This window comes from Malus sylvestris, chromosome 2 (assembly GCF_916048215.2).
Source record: "Malus sylvestris chromosome 2, drMalSylv7.2, whole genome shotgun sequence".
NCBI lineage: Eukaryota > Viridiplantae > Streptophyta > Magnoliopsida > Rosales > Rosaceae > Malus > Malus sylvestris.
Genome location: NC_062261.1, coordinates 32,226,597 through 32,242,393, shown reverse-complemented (window position 1 = coordinate 32,242,393; position 15,797 = coordinate 32,226,597). Strand labels below are relative to the sequence as shown.

At 38.3% G+C, this 15,797-nt stretch overlaps 2 protein-coding genes and 2 pseudogenes across 2 annotated transcripts in view; all 4 read right to left on the bottom strand.

Moving 5' to 3' along the window:
* Window positions 1–12: 12 nt before the first annotated feature.
* Window positions 13–1,778, bottom strand: LOC126582886 (uncharacterized). Its single transcript, XM_050247125.1, has 3 exons — window positions 1,283–1,778; window positions 599–889; window positions 13–273 (listed from the first exon to the last, which is right to left on the bottom strand). The coding sequence occupies exons 1-2, from the start codon at window positions 1,646–1,648 to the stop codon at window positions 620–622; spliced, it is 636 nt and encodes a 211-aa protein (XP_050103082.1). The 5' UTR covers window positions 1,649–1,778; the 3' UTR covers window positions 13–273; window positions 599–619.
* The window catches only part of LOC126582897 (uncharacterized), a 30,768-nt gene continuing 15,370 nt past the window's right edge, over window positions 400–15,797 (bottom strand). The window contains exon 3 of the mRNA XM_050247130.1: window positions 400–619. Within this exon, the coding sequence (XP_050103087.1) occupies window positions 595–619 (25 nt within the window). The 3' untranslated portion in view covers window positions 400–594. The remainder of the gene's footprint in view (window positions 620–15,797) is intronic.
* On the bottom strand, window positions 2,670–7,298 carry LOC126582927 (disease resistance protein RUN1-like; annotated as a pseudogene).
* On the bottom strand, window positions 8,970–14,273 carry LOC126582851 (NADP-dependent D-sorbitol-6-phosphate dehydrogenase-like; annotated as a pseudogene).

Below are 15,797 nucleotides of genomic sequence, written 5' to 3'. Positions count from 1 at the left end.
GCTCTATACAAGTTTAGCAGACAAATCGACAAATAGGTCTATAAATAATGTGAAGAAAGAGGCTAGCTAAGCAATGAACCAAGTAAAGGAGAAATTAGATTGTTTATAAGTTGAACACAAAATATCAATGGTATCACCAACATCCACTCTTCCACTGTTTCCCGATAGAAAAGTGGTGTTTTGCAAATATGCAATTGCAAAGTACGTTGGTCTTTCGTGCTATGATAGCTCTATTCTTGGAACATAAGTACTTGCTACGTTTCTTCCCATTACCTGCAACATTTGGAAGAACAGATGAAATAATAGATTCAGAACATTCATGTTTGGCACTCGGAAAATTAAACAGTCTGTAGCTTCATCTTCGTATGTGCTGCACACAAGGAACTATATACATTTCACTGAGCACAGACATCCATACTGTTATTAAAACAATCGAGAAAGCGTCAATCTATCCTCATTCATCATTACTTTACAAAGTTTTCAAATAATAGATTAACCTCCACAATTCCTAGATCATATTTTATATGCACCAAGTGTATGTCTAGTTAATTTCAGAGTTTCAGACTATAGTTGTCAGTACCGAGAAAAGTATACCTACGTGATGAAACATGTGAGTTTACTACTCGGTTTCAAGGGCAGCAATTTCGTATCTGACTTCTTCCAAATGCTCATTTATAGCGGTTACAGCATCCTGCACCCCTCTAATGGCCTCCTTGAGATCATTATCATACTGGGCATTCGCTTCTGCCTCTTCAGTTCCGGCAGCTTCTGTTATCTCGTGGAGATGGACGCACTCATGCTCCATTGGTCTGTTAAATCTGCAATTTTCATGACTCACCAGACGCTCTGAGGGTCTACCAGCCCTCTTCAACACCTGAATTGTCACCGTCTTTAAAACAAACAAACAAACAACCAGTATACTTCATGTCAGAAAACAATGGAGCCAAATCTTGCAACAAACAATATAAGGACACACATTGCTCACAGTAGCAGAAGTGCACCCAAGATTGTTCCTTTTTCTTCATTTATATCCATACAAGAAATATTAGAGGAGGGGAATTCGCACACAAGACCTTGAGTAATCGTTCTGCGCGCCCTTTACGTGGATCATGGGGTTCTTTATCTAGTTGTTCTATAAGGCTATAAGCATCTAATTAACTTGCTACCAACAAAGCAAAGCCTTGCCAAATTATTTGAGTGGCAATTACACATGATAATATGAATTAAACAGAAAATTAAATTAAATTAAACAAAATTGGAAGGATTTGATGAGTTAATTTACCAAATTCAGTTTCTGCTTCTCGTGGGTCTGAACAGCTCTGAGGAGATGGGCTAAATCAATCCGGGAGAAATCGGGATCGTTGAGGAACAGCGATTCGATCCGAAGAACTTGCTTCGAGCACTCGTTGAATTCGAGCGTCACCTCACTGCAAACTTGCTGGTACGCCAACTCCGCATCTACTCCCGACGACGGCGGCGACGACTCCATATACTCCCCAAACCCTCGCTTCAGCTTGGCGTAGGCCTCCGCCCTCCGCTGCTGAATTCCGAGGAACTCGCGGAGCAAACCGACGGTTTTTGTTTTAGATGCCACGCTTTCTTCTTCCATTGGGTCTGTGATTGATACCTTCTTGTCAAATTCTTCCATGCTCGGATCGGATACTTCTTCCTTCTCGTTTTTCTCTTCCGCTGCCACCAGGCCCGATGGAATACTCACTTTTATTCACGAACCCCTAAAACTCAAGACATCTGAACCCCATTTTGCAACGCGGAATGCACTCAAATGAGAAATGCTAATAAGAAAGACCCTTGAGATGCCACGCCACTTTATACAGTCCGGTGGTATTGGGTGGAATAAAATCCCCAAATTTCCAAACCGAACCGAACAAATCTCAAAACCATACCGAAAACGATTCGAAAGGTTCGGTACCCGATTCCAAAAACTTTATGTTTTCTTTCGGTAATCCCGTCCCGAACCGAAAATTAGATTATAATAATTTATAATCAAATTATATTATTAAATATACAATTCTAATTATTATAGGCCGTTAGATTTGGTTGAGATTTAATCCCAATCATTCATTTATAATTAAAACTCTCTTGTGTCACTTGTCTTCATTCTGTTTCTCTCTCCACTTTTCTTCGCTCTTCTCCGCCCAAACCCAAATCTCTCTCTCTCGACTAGCCTCCTCCTCAGTCCTCCCAGGAGTACCACTCCATCCAAATCCTTGCCTGACTCGCAAATCTACCACCCACACCAGTCATACACTTTGATTCTCTCTCTCTCTCTCTCTCCCTCTCAAGTCTAAATTGGACCAAGTCTCTCGGTCTCGGTTTCACCGTCGCAGATCCTCGCCTGGAATTCTTACGACGAGACGCCACGCTCATTGAGAGGCGTCGTTAGGGCGCCGCCGCTGACAATTTCTAGGGTTTGATTTCTAGGACTCGAATTATCTTCTTCTGTGGTTGATTTTTAGGTTTGTGAAAATTTGGGATTTCTGAAATTTTGATTGTTTCTGGAATTGTATTTCTGCAATTGTCATTTGCAACATCTTAAAGATTTCCCCCGTGCCAAAACCTTTTCCCCCAAATTCAAAGAATAGATTCGTGCCAGTGTTGCTAAAGATACCTATGTCAAAGGTGCCAGTGTTGCCATAATGTACACAATATTTGATGATGCTGCAGACATTTGAACTTGATATCTAATAGCAATGGTCTTTCATATCCCAAGCGGTTAACACGGCTTAGTTATGAACTCAAAGTCTTGTGTTTGAAAGCAGAAAACATCTTGAAGACAAGGTCTAGTAAAAATTAAAAACTCATGGAGGGCTTTTTTACTACTGTCGCTTCTTTTTCTGAGAGATGGGGGGCCGAACGATCAGAGTTATCGTGAGAAAGAAGACGGCAGCGGTGACTAGCCCCCTCCATCCTCCCAGATGGCAGTTGTTGCCTCTAGCCCTCGCTACTGCAATTTTGTGATCAAGATCCTTCTGTTGCTCTTCTTCTTTGTCTGAAAAACATACAAATAACAGAAAATTTTGAGAAAACTTAAATGAAATGAATACGGGCCGACCCCTAAGTGCTTTAATGGAGCGTAATTTACCTGAGTCCATGATGAGGGTATTCAACCATTTCGGCCTACAAAAATCAGTATTTTTCATTTCTGCTTCACTGAACCAGCAAAAGATATATTGTCCTGATATATGCTCCAGCGGTGACAAATCTCCACCGATGACATATGGATCGTTAGGATCTGGAGTGGTGTTGTGTTGGGTACTCATCTTGTCTTGGTGCTCTTGCACAACCTCAACCCCGAACTCCTTTACCCGAATTAACTTATCAGGTCTCGTCGTCATTACACAAACAACCACTTCATCTCCACATTCTAATATTATTGTTTGATTGTCCATTTTCCAATGGCTCAACCATGTCACATCTTCTCCTCTATTTCCTCGACCACGGTTGATTGTTGGGCCATAGATCCACTTCAGACCCTTACTCTTGTTACTCACTTCAATACTCATCAATGGTGAACGAAACGAATAAACGTAAGCCCAATCCCTCTCGATTGCAGCATAGGTAGCAAAGATGTTCAAGCCTTGAATTTTGTGACTTGCAAGAAAAGGCACAATAAAAGAAATTGAGGACTTGGTACTTTTATAGCTGAACCGGCCAGGAACCTCATTCCCAGCAAAAAATGTGCTGTATATACCATGTTGATGCAGTCCCTGTGTACATGGCACGGAAACGACTATATTAGGCAACTCTTTCCGATGAGAGAGAGAGAGAGAGAGAGAGAGAGAGAGAAGCACCTGAACGGGACTCCAAATCCAATCAACATCTTCAAAATTTTGCAAGCCGAAACTTTTCCTCATTTCCAAGTTGTGCAAGCTGAAAAGTTTCATCATTTCCACATCAACTCTGCCAATAGGTTCTAACTTGTGATAGTACTCCCACTCAATTACATTGTTGTTCTCACCCACATAGGTCAATGCTCTCAACTCATTGGCTTGATATGTTATAGTTTTTAATAATATGCAACCACGTACATTAACGTATCCAATTTTCGGCAACCCCACAAGTGATTCGAGCCTCTTACATCTCGATAAAGAGAGCCCATGGAGCCTCCTCAAACCTTTGATGAAAACAGGTAGGCTAGAAATTGGATTACCACCTAAATATAGAAATCGCAACGAGGATAGATTACTTAAATCCATAGCAAAGGCATCATCAGAAAGGTTGCACCTACTAAGGTTTAACTCTACTAAAGAACATGGCAAATAAGTTGTACTAGGCCGTAATTCACTTAGAATACCATCTGTTTCAAGAACTTTCACAGATTCCATCTTCTTCATCATCTCATCAAGATTTGAGCAACCAGATAAATTGAGTGTTTCAAGTGATTTTAGCATGCACATGTTCGGAAGCATCCTAAGATTCTTGCAATTCTCCATATTCAAGTACACAAGTCTCTCTAGGTTTCCAATGGATTCATGAACATCAAGCAGGCTTTCGCAATCTACAAGAATCAATTCCTCTAGATTGGGGCAGTATGAGAAGTCCATGGTTTGTCTAAGGCCATGAGAATGGCTCACATCAAGGATCTTCAATGAAGGAAGAAACTGCAGGAAAAAAAATTAAAATAAAGAAAAAAAAGAGAAATAATATTTGTGGGAGTTAATTCTAACATATGCAATTAGTCAACGAATCAAAACTTAAAAAAGCAAAAGAAGGAAAATGAATTGAGATGCGTAGAGCAACATACTTTTGTTCCTTTGTAGACTTGTGTCAAGCTACTATATTGCATTTCAAGAACAATTAGGGACTCCAAGGAAAAATCAATGGGTATAGAATCCAAAGGAAATTCAGGCCAACACAACCATCTTAATCCTGTAGGGAAATTTGCGTAACATCCCTCTAGCCGTACACATCTAAGATAGAGTAGTTGTAATTTGTGCATCCTTTCAAATGCATTGGTTTCAAAGACTGTCTCATTTGTGTTTATTGGACTGTTTGCAGGATGCGAATGCATGTCCAGGACAAGACCTTCGATTGTTTGTGTACCCTAAAGAAAAAAAGGGAACAACATTAATATGGATAATTTTCACAAGAAGAGAAAAACATATATATATATATATATATATATATATATATATATATATATATATATATATCTAAAAGGCATGTAAACTTACAGTTTTTTTCCTCAGTACTTGGAAGGAATCCTTACGACGCCATAGTCTACTACGTTTCTCAGGCTCTTCTGATTCTAGGCGAACTATTTCTCTTCCCATATCACGAATCAGATCACCTTCTTGTCTTTATCAATTTTCACCAAGCATCTATCAATGAGATTTTGAATGCCAACAGTTGTATAGAAATCACATCCATCTAGTATTCTAACAATGTAGTTTTTGTCCCTTCCTATTAGGAAACAAGCAATGTGGAGGAATAATTTCCGATCATGGTCATCTTGTAAACTGTCATAGCTTATTCTTAGTTTATTCATGATTTCGCCATTAGGAATAACTTTTAGCTTCACCAATGCACTTTCCCACACACACTTACTTTCACCTAACAGAGAAGACCCCAAAACTTGAAGAGCTAATGGAAGTCCTCCAGTATGTTGCACTAGCTTTTTTGAATATTCCATGTAACCTTCAGGGGGATGGTCCTGGCCAAACGCATGCCAGCTTAAGAGCTCCAACGATTCATCGTAATCCAAAATTTCAACTCCGTGGAGCTTAGTAACTTGAAATGCCCTTAGCAACCTTTCACGCCTTGTTGTTATGATTATTTTACTTCCGGGATAAAACCGATCTTTCATCCGTAGTACTGCATCTAATTGGTCCATATGGTCTACATCATCAAGAACAAGAAGAACTCTTCTAGAGCTTATGGCTCTTACAATCTTACTTATTCCTTCACTGACGTTATGCACTTTCTCCTCCTTCCCCTTCAAAATATCATAAAGAAGTTGCATTTGCATTTGAACTAACCCGTTCGGTTGACTTGCCGTTTCTCTGATATTTTCAACAAAGCTGCTCCCTTCAAAACTTGTAAAATTTGAATTGTAAACATATTTAGCAATTGTTGTCTTCCCTATTCCAGACATCCCATGCACAGCAACTATACCAACATCAGTTGATCCATCTTGTAACCATAAATTGATGTGTTTGACTCGAGATTGGATTCCAATCAAGTTGGATTCAACACCCAAGGGTGTGTGAATTAGCTTGTCACCAATCACCTTAATAATTTTTGTGATAAACTTTGACTCGTACCTACGAATTTGCAAAAAAAATGAAATATAAATCAAACATGTTGTGTACCCAAGAAAGTTACAAAGGTAACAACTGGAAGGATGCTAAACTTACACATTATTTTGACAGCATATCTTAATTAGTTAAAAATAAAAATGAAACTTTGTTGACAACATGAAACAAGGGAAAACGAAATTATGAAAGTTATTATATGCACTTTTGGTAAAAGAATTATTGTATACACAGAGGTCAAGTCTAGATAACCAAACTATTTTAAACTGAGAGGGGATTCGAACTCGAGGCCTGTAGAACACATGGGTTTACAGAGATAAGAACAAATTGTTCATGTGAAAAAAGAAGGCAAAATAAATTAACCTTCCAATATTGACACTAGAAAGATAAAAGAGAGCAAATGAAAGTTACCCATCAGCTTGATTTGATAAGACCATCCCTGCTAGATCAGCAAGCTGTGCAAGTGCCTCCCTCCATCCCCGCACCTTATTCGGCGACTGAGTTTTCTCGTGTCTTGCAAATGCTTTTCCGATGCTTCCCGTCTGCTTCCTCGCATGGGATGGATCGACATCGTAGAAGACTGGTAATACTACATGGTCCGAGGTAGTCCTCTTGCGTTCAAGGATCATGACAAGCTCATCAAGGCACCATCTGGATGATGCGTAATCTTTCGAAAACACGACAACAGACATTCGTGATTGCCGGATTGCTTTCTGTAGTCCTGGCTTGATATCTTCTCCTCTCTCAAGTTCGTCGTCATCTCGGAAGGTGAGAAATCCTGCGTTGTTCAACGCTGTGTAGAGGTGGTCGGTAAAAGTCCTGCGAGTGTCTTCGCCTCTGAAACTCAAGAAAAAATCGTAACGGTAACCCCAATGAGTGTTGGAATCAGAGGATGTTGCTTGAGCTGCTCTCACAAGCGCCATAGTTTACGATCGATGAACAAACAAAATAAATGCTGTGTCTTTGCCAGGGAAATATTTAAGGCTCTAATTGGTTGGCTCATTCCTAACTACTTCCTGGAAAAATTGCAAATGAAAACGCATCTCATCTTTTTGTAATTGACTCGTTTTAGTCAAAGCAAAATTAGTTGGGTCGTTTTAGTCAAAGCAATTATTATTAATTGGCTCCTTTTAGTCAAGCAAATGAAAACGCGTCTTAAAGCTTTTCTACCTTTAAATTTGATTACATAGCATTCTACTTAAGATTTGACATTTTCTTTGGAAATGATTTTATCTTTTTGTATAATTTAAGACAGACCCAATACAACTTAATTATCTTTGACCAAAAAAGCAAAAGACAGACCCAATACAACTTAATTATTTGGGTTGTTTTTCATCCACTGCTTACTAAAAAAAATGTAAATTAGAACTGATTTATTTATATTAAGAAAAACAGATCAAATACAGTTGTGGAGCAAAAAATAACAAAGAAAACTTTGGAGCTAACAAGTAAACTTTTACTCATAAGAGACTAGAATGCCCTCATCAAATGGCACGAGGTTCAACTCTGTTATACATGCAGTTCAACCATCAAGAAGACCTAAGCTGGTTATTGCGACTTCTTCAAGCTCTCATGCCCATGATAGTAAAATAAGTCAAAGATATTAAAGATATGATTAATAACAAAATCATATCTTTAAAGCTTTCTCTATCGAATGCAGCTCAATCAAGTCAAAATTACAATAAATCCAATCAAGTATTCTATAAGACAATTCCAAGATATTATTTAATAAAAATATTTTTGGGATAATTTTTTCCTACCGCATTTTCCCTATAAATACCCTATTGTACACCAAATTCCGATAAGCTTTTGTTGCGGAATGAAGCTATAAACTCTCTCTCTTTTTTTTTTTTTTTTTTTCCCACAAATAACTAACTTGAGGACAAGATCAACCTAGTGGGACCAATGTCGCTTGCTACTGGGACAGAGGCATGGTGATCATAGCGATCGACTACTTCACCAAATGTGATGAAGCTAAGTCCGTGGTGACAACTACCTAGACGAACAGAACATCATCTGCTAAATACGAATCTCGCATTCCATCATCACCACCTAAACCTCATTCAGGCTTATCCGAGCAGTTCGAAGTCTCAAGAAATCGCCGAACAAGTCCTCACAGGCTAAGGACTATTTCAATTGTTTTGCAGTCTTGTTTTGCTCAACTGCACTCACAACGACTTCCATGCTCTCTGATGCAAGGGGGTAAACTAATCACTAACGAGTGTCGAAATCAGAGGACGTTCCTTGAGCTGCTCTCACAAGAGCCATCGATTATGATCGATGAACTAACAAAAAACTGCTAACTAAGAAAAAATTAAATCTTTAACTAGGTCATTTGTTCCATTTTTTTAGACCATATTTTGTAAACTAAATGATGTGATAGATGATGGTTAGATTCCATTTTTAATGATTAGTAGAAAGAATCAAACCATCAACCACCACATCCTGTGATTTACAAATATGGTCTCAAAAGATGGTCGCTCTAGCATCACCAAAAAAAGTTTACGAACAAGTTTCACCAAAAAAAAAAAAAAAAAAAAAAAAAAAAAAAGAGGTAAAGTTGTGACTCGCCACACATTATATTCTTAGAGGTCAAGGCAACTGTTATGTGCCTTCAAGCATCCATGTGATGATAATATCGTATACAACAAATCATAGTCACAACTCTTGCCAAAAAACAGCCTCTCGAACAGATAATGATAACAGAGATCTTATTTAGAAAATGTAGCATGCAATCATTAATGTGAAACCATGGGCAGACCATGGTATGCTAAGGCAGCTGACAATCACAGAAATATCTAAGAACATGTAGAAAGTACAGTGAAGTTCACAGTTTTGCAACCTCATATTATTCACATTTAAATAACAACAATTTCTCTGCCAAAACCTTAGACGATTCACACTCACCCAAACAATTCATCCAATGACTCAAAAATCCAGCTAACGCACCTCTGCAACCTTCTCTGTCTCTTCAATTAAAGTAGTCCAGGCATCGAAATCCAAGGAACTGGCCCTCACAATGTTCCACAGTCCATCTTCTCCGACAGACATGGCTGCAGCAAAAGAAAAGAAATAAATAAATATAAGAAAACATGTAAACTGTTAAATGAAGTAAATCCAGCAGCACAATACAGTTTCTCAGGAACTAAACGGAGGATAAGAGAAAATTGGATGAAATTCAAAGCGATCTTAGTGAAATCTGAACCCCAATTAACAGATGGAAAAACCATACAACTATCAACTATTAACACTGAACTGTCATGTAGCACAATACATCTACCAAATCACAAATCAATCAAAAGACAGGAAAGTGACTTCGGCGAAACATATTACAACGACGATAAAACCACCATACCATCACAACTATCGATCATGTTGTTTGTAACATATCAAGATAAGAAAAAGAAGGGAACTAACCTGCATAGAACCTCCCAGTGAGATTCTGAAGAGCAGCTTGAGCATGTTCTTCCTCCCTGAACTGAACGAACATATTACTAACCAACACACACTAACACACAATCACAATCAATTAGAACCTCCCTTTCGCTTTAGACTTCTATCTAACTGTTCAAAATGGTATCACCATATGCATGGTAGTGGACATATACGCCCCAGAGACAAGGTGAAATGGACTTCCCAATGATACAATGGTAGAAATTTTCTCAAAACAGAAGAATGTTTCAATACAAAGTGGCCTAACAATCTCTCTAGAATAAATAGCACAAGAACTCGGGTTCAATACAAGGTAAGTGTTTCATAGAAGAACCCATGGTCACTAATTTTAATAGATGCTTGGGTCAGCTGAAATCTAAAGTGAAGGGGAAGAAGCAATGATACACAAAGCGCTAGAAGTTTACAAACACTAGAAAAAATCTTAACCCTGATGCATTTCTAGAGTTAGCTAACTATACTAATAGCAAAACTGGCCCTAACGCATCGTGAGTCCAATTATCTAATGATAAAGAGATTAGCAGTTGGAATTTCATCCAAAAAATTGATGACTTGGAATATTTATGTGACATTAAAATATTTAGCATTGTGCTCTTAACACCAAAAGTTTGAAAAGGCATAACTACCAATAAAATTCACCACAACAGATAAAGGATTGGGCATATAACCTAAAAGAAGACAGCTTCTCCATGCTTGCACTCAGCACAACGCACGGCTTTAGTTTGAGGAAGAGTAGGATCTGCAGCTACATCCTGCAATATTTGAGTGTGCTCGCTAACAGCTTGGTGTATCACATTTCTTTAGGCACAGTTGGTCTCAGCAACCTCTTGCAAACAAAGGAAAAACATAAAATCTAATAAGTACATAACACAGTCACTATCAACCCTATGAATTAACTGGTTACGGAATTTATAAGTTAACAGAGGCCATACAAGGGAAGACAGTCACAGTAAAAAGAGTAGGTTCATTGAAAGATCAAATTTAGTTTGTGTCCGAGTTTTATCTAACATGTCTATTCAACCTTCAAGAATGATTCAGCTTGAAGTTTACAACTCGGAGAAAGAAACATGACTCCGGTACTCTGTTATTGTTTGCCACCACAAGGCATTTGTTCTCATGGGTAGAGAGAACAGTTACAGGCAAATCTATGCAAACAGATCAACGCCCCAGAACTTGGCAGGTTGGTTTGTCCGGTGTTTCCTGTCTACCTTTGCAATCAGGTCCATGTCCTCTTTGGTGAGCTCAAAGTCAAAACTTGGAAATTCCCTTTCAATCTCTCAAGTTTTGACGTCTTCGGGATGACAACCGTGTTCCGTTCGATGCCCCACCTTAGAACAACTTGGGCAGCAGTCTTTTTGTATTTCTCAGCCAGATTCTGACAAAAGAGGAATGTGATTGAGAAGAAACAATCTTACTATATTTGACTGGTAATTTGTAAATAAATCCAGTAATTCAACTTCAAGCGATAAAAAAAGGAGCTTACCTTAAGAACTGGATCGTCTAGACATGAAACTGAACCAAACCACTCGCTGTTGGCCACAGCACCTCCAAGAGGAGTGTGGGCAGTGACACAGATGCCATGCTTCTGACAGAATTTGACAAGAGATTCACGTTGGAAGTATGGGTGAGTCTCAATCTGATTCACAGCCGGCTTCACTTTGGAATAAGCTAAGAAATCTCTCGCCAGAAAGATATCATAGTTACTGCAGATAATTGTTCCATCAAAGCACAATTCATATGCAAAACAATTGACAAATGAATGAAGTTAAAATGCCAGAACATAGACTATGAATCTTCCACTAGGGCTGGTGCACTAAGCATGAAAGAGATAAGGAAAATTTAAAGGAGCTTCCCATATCATTTTGTGCATATTCAGAAGCACCCAAACTTGTAGATACTGTGTGGCACAACTCAGAGATTACTGAAATAAACCTAGTGATATTGCGCCATAATTTATAATCTTTCTCTAACCGCACATATCGTGTGTAAGTTTGTATTATGCATCAACAAGCAATAAGACACAATAGTTAACCTCTTCCTGAACTAAACTATATGATATCTCCAACCGAAGCTGTATTTGTAAAAATTTATTACCATTTTAACGCGCACACACATTACTGCAACGTTTTGATTTTCTTCAACACATTCACTTATATTTTTGTGAGTTGGTTTCCCATATATACCCCAAATGAACTAGGTTGCATAGCTAATACTGTAATATATTGCATAGGAAGTAAAAGGAAAACATGACCTAAATTCGCAATATCATTATTTATTCAAGTAATGATCCTTGAAATGTGCAAAGTTTGTATGATCACCTAATTCCAATGCTACGAACTAAACCCATAGAGACCAGCTCTTCCATAGCATGCCAGGTAGTTTCCAAAGATATGGTTGTGTCTATTTCTAGCACCCCATCCTCATCCAAAGCACTGCCAGTCGTACCAACTCCTGCATGTATATAAATAAATAGACAGATGAATTCAATAATCAATATAAGAATGAAACTATTTGATGACTAAAAGAAAACAGTTCATAAGAGAATCCAAGATAAGAATGAATTTTTTTTATCGTTTTTATATTTTAATCATCTAAAGGCAGCATTTTAACTCAATAAATTTTCACAATCATTTGTTAACCAGTATACATGAAAAAGAAACTAAGGTTGGATCCGGGACTCTGGAATTGGTTGCGGGTGGGAATGCCCATTTCCCCAATATACAGTAAAACCTCTCTAAGGTTATACAGTTGGGACCAAACCAATTTTATAACTTTAGAGGTTATTACTTAATAGAGGTGTAGGAAAAAAATATTATTTTTTGACTTATTTATCCTTATGAATGCTGTATTTCTTAAATAGGGCGCCAAAGTATTTTATTTCTTGCATATTTTTGTACTCATTGACAATTATAACCATATGGAGACGTGTTTCCTTAAGATGGGACCAAGAAAAATTATAACTCATTATAATATGAAGTTTATTCTAATACATAATTGGTCCCAAGTTGGCAGCAGAATTTTTTTTTAATTTACTTTAAGGAGGCTATTCCATTATATAGTATTACTATAGAGAGGTATTAGTGTAATAGCCGCTTCAGTTCCACTCCTACTAATAGAAAAGAAAAACCCAAGCCAATACTATCTTCATCAACCCCTCTTCTAGATCTTTCTAGCTTCACTTGCCCCTCACCGTCTGATTTCCTCTTCACTCTCTCCTCACACAACCTAATCAATGTGCCCTTTCTATCTCCTAACCCAAACTACTCACATAGTCATTGAATTTTTTTAATATTCACGTCCTTGACCATCCAAGCTGTAGAGACATCAGTTGGTAGCAAGTAAACTGTTTTCCTTTTGGAGTAATCTATAGTTTTCAATCACACACTAGTATTGTCAACCACATTTCAAAAATCAAGAATTAATACTGGTATGCTTGGTGGCAACAGGAAAGTGAACCACAGATCCAGATAATCCAACCGAAGCTTCTTCAGACTGTCTTAATACAACGTGTCCATGATCCGAATTCCAAAGCTGCATTAAGGATGAAGAAACAGGAAGAGAAATAGATGTCATAGTCTGGACAACGACGGATATGGACTAGTCAACTGGAGCAGCAAATAAAAATTTGATTGAAAATACACTTGCCTTGGTGGTGATGAAGAGATCCTCTCGCTTAACAAGCACAGTCGAAAATGCTTCTGCAAGTGCCTCCCCAACTTCTGGTTCATTCTTGTAATCAGCTGAAAGCATCATTAACTCGTCAACGCATGTTACAACCGCGAAGGTAATTTGTGCTACAAGCTACGAATTACCGCCATATGGGCAAAAATGATTCTGAGAACGTAGATTCAAATGTTTTAGTAGGCACAAGAATGATCTGTAATCGGAATAAGATTCCGAATTTGGACTGGTATGATGCCAAAGGCCGGAGCGAGTCCGGATATCTTGTATATTACTATCTATTTCTACTGTCCTACATCACGCACACACAACGCAATGCTCTAGCATACCAGAAGCAGTTGATGCAACGAAACCCATATGACAAATAAACGAAAGGAAAGGAAAGAAATCACGCCCATATGAACAAACAACAAAGTGTAAAGTTGGGTGAGAATTAAGGTGAGAAAATGAAGGAGAGAAAGAAACGACGATGGATGGTTGGATACCAGCGCAATCGAGATGGCGATAGCCAAGGTTGAGGGCATTGATAAGGAGGTCTCTGATTTCTTTTCCTTCCATGCGCCAAACACCAGACCCACTACTGGCATTTTGAACCCATTGTTGAGCGTTATCGCCATTTTTCCTACCTTCCTTCCTTTCTTTCGAGTTTGGATTTTGGCCTCTGCCTCTGCCTCTGCCTCGCTCACTGTAATAGTGGAGTTTGGAGTCCGCGACGGCAGCTGCTCCGCTATAATCTGATCCATTTGCCTTTGTCACTCTCCGTATTGCTGGGGCATTCAAAGATGGAATTGAGATAATATGCTCTTTCTGATGAGTCCAAAGGAGAGAGATGATTTCTCTTTGTCCATTTGCCGCTCTTTTTATTCGTAACGCTACAACCGAAGTATTGAGCTTTAGGCAAACTAGAGATTTTTTAGTGTATTCGACCAGTTCGGGCGGTCATGAAGGATTTTGATCCTTCTCTGGTTTAGATGAGTGGGTGTGTCATTACGTCGTCCAAGATTGACCGGCGTAAAAAATATGGGGAAATTATTGTGTTTGCGTCTGAATTTGATTTCTAATTAAACGATTGAACGGCCGAGCAAGGAACCTCTTTTCGACTTGCATTCTTTCTCTACCATAAAAACAAGACTTTGAACGAACAAAAAACAAGACTTTGAACGAACAACCAAATATTGTGAAACGGTGAAGGCGAAGATCGAGAGAGAATGTAAAAAGAATTGAAACTTAATTTACTTGCGAGAAAGTAAATTAAATTAAGAAGGAATGCATAGACAATAAAAGTGCTTTGAAAAATTGTCATTTAACCCCTAACCCTCAACTTGGGTCTCTCTTTGCCCTTGTACTGTCAAAATCTGTTAACAAATCTGTCAAAATTGTTTACATAAAACAAACGAAACTCATCGTTGTTGAGATGTATGTCATATAAGAGCAAGTCCACTTGTTAGTGGATTACTAAGGGGTGAAGTTGCAACAAGGTAATTACCATTTACAGTAGATAATACCTGCTTAGGGCAAGGGTAAAGGCAAGAGCAATTAACTTGCCCTTACTATTCACTTTGAATAGTACTTGTGTTTGTGCAACTTAACACGTTTGAAAAAGGTAACAGCATTTTTATGCTATATAAATTTGTTCCATGAAAATAAAATGATTGTCTATTTTCAATTATTTATTTCAAATACAAAGCAAAATCACAGCACTACAAGATAGTACAATATCAAAACAATATTATTCTCAGTAGCCCACAACTTGGGGCATCCAATGCGTGGCGCTAGGACATCCAACGTATGGCCTAATTTTTTTTTTTCTGTTTTTAAATTTTTTTTTCGGTTGGATTAATCTTGACCATTGATTTTCAAAATGATGTGAAAACGGATACACCAGAACGCACCACGTGTCTCAACAATGACATTTTAATTTTTCCTGTTAGAAATCTAACGGCTCACGTCAAGCCACACCAAGAAGCCGCTGGGGCTTTGCTGCAGCGAGGCCCACCCCTACAGCTATTGTTAGCCACACATCTATTTTCGAGCGTCTGTTACACGCTTCTAAGAGAAAAAAAAAATATTAAAATAGTAGCTGGTGTCAGCTTGCCCGTTTTGCAAGGTCGGTCTTATTTTTCTTAGACTTTTGAACAGACAGTTCTTGACCCATCAATTGCCCTTGTCAATTTGGCTGATAGAGATGACATTTTGGGTTGGAGGACATGTTTTGAGCCCTTACCCTTTCTTTCCACCAATCGGTGGACATGCTCTTAACCTCCCGTTGCTGCTTGCCAAAGCAAAACAGAAGGATTTAAATAATTTGTTAGTTTTCAATTATCTTCTTTGAAAATTAAAACTCTTAACAAAATTTTTTGTCAATACTAAAGAGTCCTATTTGTGCTAACT

Coding starts and splice junctions, on each gene's coding strand:
- LOC126582886 (XM_050247125.1), bottom strand. CDS start 1,648: ATGGAAGAATTTGACAAGAAGGTATCAATCACAGACCCAATGGAAGAA. Junction 890..1,282: donor AGAAGCAGAAACTGAATTTG/GTAAATTAACTC, acceptor TTTGTTTTAAAG/ACGGTGACAATTCAGGTGTT.